We start from the raw sequence: 3,869 nt of genomic DNA, 5'->3' as shown, positions 1-3,869 counted from the left end.
GGTTCACGCCATTCTCCTGCCTCAGCCTCCCGAGTAGCTGGGACTACAGGCGCCCGCTACCACGCCTGGCTAATTTTTTTGTATTTTTAGTAGAGACGAGGTTTCACCATGTTAGCCAGGATGGTCTTGATCTCTTGACCTCGTGATCCGCCCACCTCGGCCTCCCAAAGTGCTGGGATTACAGGCATGAGCCACTGTGCCCGGCGCTTATCATAGTTTTTACGGTTTTAATTTTTTTCTAATTGTAAAAGTGCTGTATGCCCATCAACAGTCGACTGGATAAAGAAAATGTGGTACATATCGACCACGGGATATTAAGAACAAGATCATGTCCCCTGCAGCCACATGGATGGAGCTGGAGCTGTGACCCTAAGGGAACTGACACAGGCAACAAAACCAAACACAGCTCTCGCTTATGAGAGGAAGCCAAACGCTGAGACACATGGACGCAAAGAAGGAACAACAGTCAGAAGGGCCTGCTTGAGGGTGGAAGGAGGGAGGAGGAGGGAGAGGATCGAACCTACACTGATCACCTGGTGAAATAATCCACCCCCTACACCCCGGTGACGTGCAAGTTACCGATATTACAAACCTGCATATGCACCCCTGAACCTAAAACGGAAGTTAAGAAAAAGTACGGTAATTTCCATTCAAGAGTACTGAAGGTACTGAAGAAGTTCTACTCAAGAGTACTAATTTTCCATACTGAAAATTAGGGTAACTCAAATACTCTATCTTACATTTTAATATCTTATATTTGAATGCATCATATGTACGTTGGCATTTTACAGGTAATGGCAGTTTTTTCCCTCTTTTAGTGGTACATGAAAAGAAGACATACAGTATATACAGTATACGGTGCATGGTAAGTATACGGTAGAATTTACCTATAATTTACTCATAAAATACTAACGTTTACTTTTTTGGCATATTGATTTGAGTCCCTTTTAACAATTTCTATCTACAGATGGAACTCACGGTCTCTGGACGGTTTTGTGCCTGGCTTTCTGATCCTATTTGTCCCTCATAACACTTTAGAGCCCCTCATCTTCACACAAGCGTGGGTTTCTCTGAGTGGCGGGAAGGGTGGGATGCAGGACGCAGCCAGCCCTGCAGCAGGCTCTGTGGCATGTGAAGCTAGTGACCGAGGCCCCAGCGTGACCACAGACGCTGACCATGCCTGGGCTTTGCACGAGCCTCAGAAGGACCAGGAAGGAGGTGCAGGCACTCTGGAGGTGCCGTGTAGCTCAGCCCACAGGAACATGGATCTCACAGTGCTGCCTTCTCCTCAGCAAACAGCTGCTGGGGCAGATCTTAGAGGCAACAGTGTTTTACTATCACACATAGGCAAGGACTTCTCGGACAGAAGTGCTTCCTCAATACCATCGTGAAGCAATGCCTAATGTCAGGGTTGCAAAGCATTTCTGACAGTGTGGTTTGAAAATCCAGAGCAGACTCTCAGTTCTTCAGGATGTTCTGGCAACACAGCCGTGTGTTCCAAGGGCCTCCAAAAGTTCCAGCTGGGCCTCTGGAGCGAGGCCTCAATGGCCCTGAGAAGGAACTCTCAGCGCTAGCAGCATGCATGATTCATGTCCTTTGCACAGCTACACACGCAGAAGAAGTATAATTAACAAATTACACTTAGGATGGGAAGAGATCGGGGACAAGCAGAGGCTCTTGATACCTTAGAGTGGGGTTGGTACACTTCCATACAAGGTCAGACAGTAAATAATTAGGCTCAGTAGGCCACAAGTCACTGTGTGCTGGGAAAGAACCCGGACAGTGTACAAATGGTGGTCATAGCTTTGTGCCAATACAATTTTATTTTTAAAAGCAGTCATTTGCAGACCCTGCTTTAAATGGAGACAGAGTTTTAGACAGGAATGGAATCCGAGACAGAGAAAAACAGGCAGGAGGGCGAAAGGATCTCAGCGTCTGCTTCAATCTCACCAGCAAGCAGAAGCTCCAGACTTCGAGCTAAGACAGCAAAGAAGAGGCGCTTCTAGACGTGTCATCTTCCAAAATTCACGAAAACAGAGGAAGACGGCAGGGAAAAGCCATCTCTGAAACCAGCCATTTTCACACGCCTGGCACCTACAAACCGCGAGGCACAGGGGCCAACTGGAAGCTGCTGACTACAGGAGGGCGGTCCAGAAAGTAAAGCCTCTCCCAGAGGCGAGTGGGGAGGGAACATCCCAGAGCCAAGGCAGGAGCCGTGCTGGAGGAGGAGGGCGGCGGCTTCGGAACCAAAGGAGTGACGGGGCGACCCCAGGGACGACCCCCACCCCAACACAGGCAGAGAGTGACGGGGCGACCCCAGGGAGTGACCCCAGGGACGACCCCCACCCCAACACAGGCAGAGAGTGACGGGGCGACCCCCGGGAGCTGTCTCTTATACACATCTAGATGTGTATAAGAGACAGCACCAGGAGTGGAGCCTGCGGCTTAATTTGACTCAACACGGGAAACCTCACCCGGCCCGGACACGGACAGGATTGACAGATTGATAGCTCTTTCTCGATTCCGTGGGTGGTGGTGCATGGCCGTTCTTAGTTGGTGGAGCGATTTGTCTGGTTAATTCCGATAATGAACGAGACTCTGGCATGCTAACTAGTTACGCGACCCCCGAGCGGTCGGCGTCCCCCAACTTCTTAGAGGGACAAGTGGCGTTCAGCCACCCGAGATTGAGCAATAACAGGTCTGTGATGCCCTTAGATGTCTGGGGCTGCACGCGCGCTACACTGACTGGCTCAGCGTGTGCCTACCCTACGCCGGCAGGTGCGGGTAACCCGTTGAACCCCATTCGTGATGGGGATCGGGGATTGCAATTATTCCCCAAAAGCTCAAGGAACAGATGCAAGACTTCAGAGAAGGGATAATAGGAAAAGAGGGGGCAAGTGAGCCGGGAGAGCTCAGAAGAAAGGATGATCCCGAGAAGAGGCTTCCGAGGGGAGCCGGCACACGCCCGGGGAGCTCAGAAAAGCAAAGCTCTGCTCTGTTCCCCCAACACTCCAAGGCCCTTCCCACCACGGACCCCACGATCCAGGCACCAGCTCCCCATCTTACCCTTTAAATACTCTCTGATCCGCTCCTTCAGTTCCACAGATTTATTTTTGCTTCTTTCACAAATCACCTATTGAATAAAAAGTGTGTCTAAATCTCATTTGATTGCAATATTTCCTTATCATTACAATGATTTTAGAAAAGTAAGTTTTAAAGTCAGTAAAGCAGAATAGTATCTTAGTGCTAAAGATTTAATAAAGCTCACAATCAAAAAATGTGTGAAGAGTGTAGTCTTTCTAAAGTCTAAGGGGACAGCTAAGAGAACACCCTCTGGGATTATGGGTAGATTTACTTTTTCTTCGTGCTATTCTGCATTTTCTAACTGTCTGCAAGGAGAGGAAAACATACAAGCACACCGTCAAGTAAAAGCAGGAGCACGTGAACATGTTTCTAACTTTCTCAGGTGTCTGAGTTTCACTTACAAGAAGCCTTATCATACATAAGCTTTCTGTTGTGAGGCTGGGTCAAGGTGGAGCTCCTAACTAACACGGAACAAGAATGTTCTATTTTTGCCACTACAGAAATCAAATTTCTCAGCCTTGGAGAACTGCAGCAAAATACAAACTTGTGCTAGAAACTACAGAAAAACCAACAACCTTCGGCCGGGCGCGGTGGCTCAAGCCTGTAATCCCAGCACTTTGGGAGGCCGAGACAGGCGGATCACGAGGTCAGGAGATCAAGACCATCCTGGCCGACACGGTGAAACCCCGTCTCTACTAAAAAATACAGAAAACTAGCCGGGCGAGGTGGCGGGCGCCTGTAGTCCCAGCTACTCAGGAGGCTGAGGCAGGAGAATGGCGTGAACC

At 49.3% G+C, this 3,869-nt stretch overlaps 1 protein-coding gene across 2 annotated transcripts in view; it reads right to left on the bottom strand.

Moving 5' to 3' along the window:
- ANKLE2 (ankyrin repeat and LEM domain containing 2) overlaps nt 1–3,869 on the bottom strand; it is a 48,600-nt gene that overhangs the window by 11,939 nt on the left and 32,792 nt on the right. For both annotated transcript variants that reach the window (XM_011982213.1, XM_011982214.1), the window contains one exon: nt 3,067–3,133. In XM_011982213.1, coding sequence (XP_011837603.1) covers nt 3,067–3,133 — 67 coding nt within the window. The remainder of the gene's footprint in view (nt 1–3,066; nt 3,134–3,869) is intronic.

This window comes from Mandrillus leucophaeus, unplaced genomic scaffold (genome assembly GCF_000951045.1).
Source record: "Mandrillus leucophaeus isolate KB7577 unplaced genomic scaffold, Mleu.le_1.0 Scaffold237, whole genome shotgun sequence".
Classification (NCBI taxonomy): Eukaryota; Metazoa; Chordata; class Mammalia; order Primates; family Cercopithecidae; genus Mandrillus; species Mandrillus leucophaeus.
The sequence above is the reverse complement of the archived record's forward strand: the minus strand, read 5'-3'. Positions and strand labels throughout refer to the sequence as shown.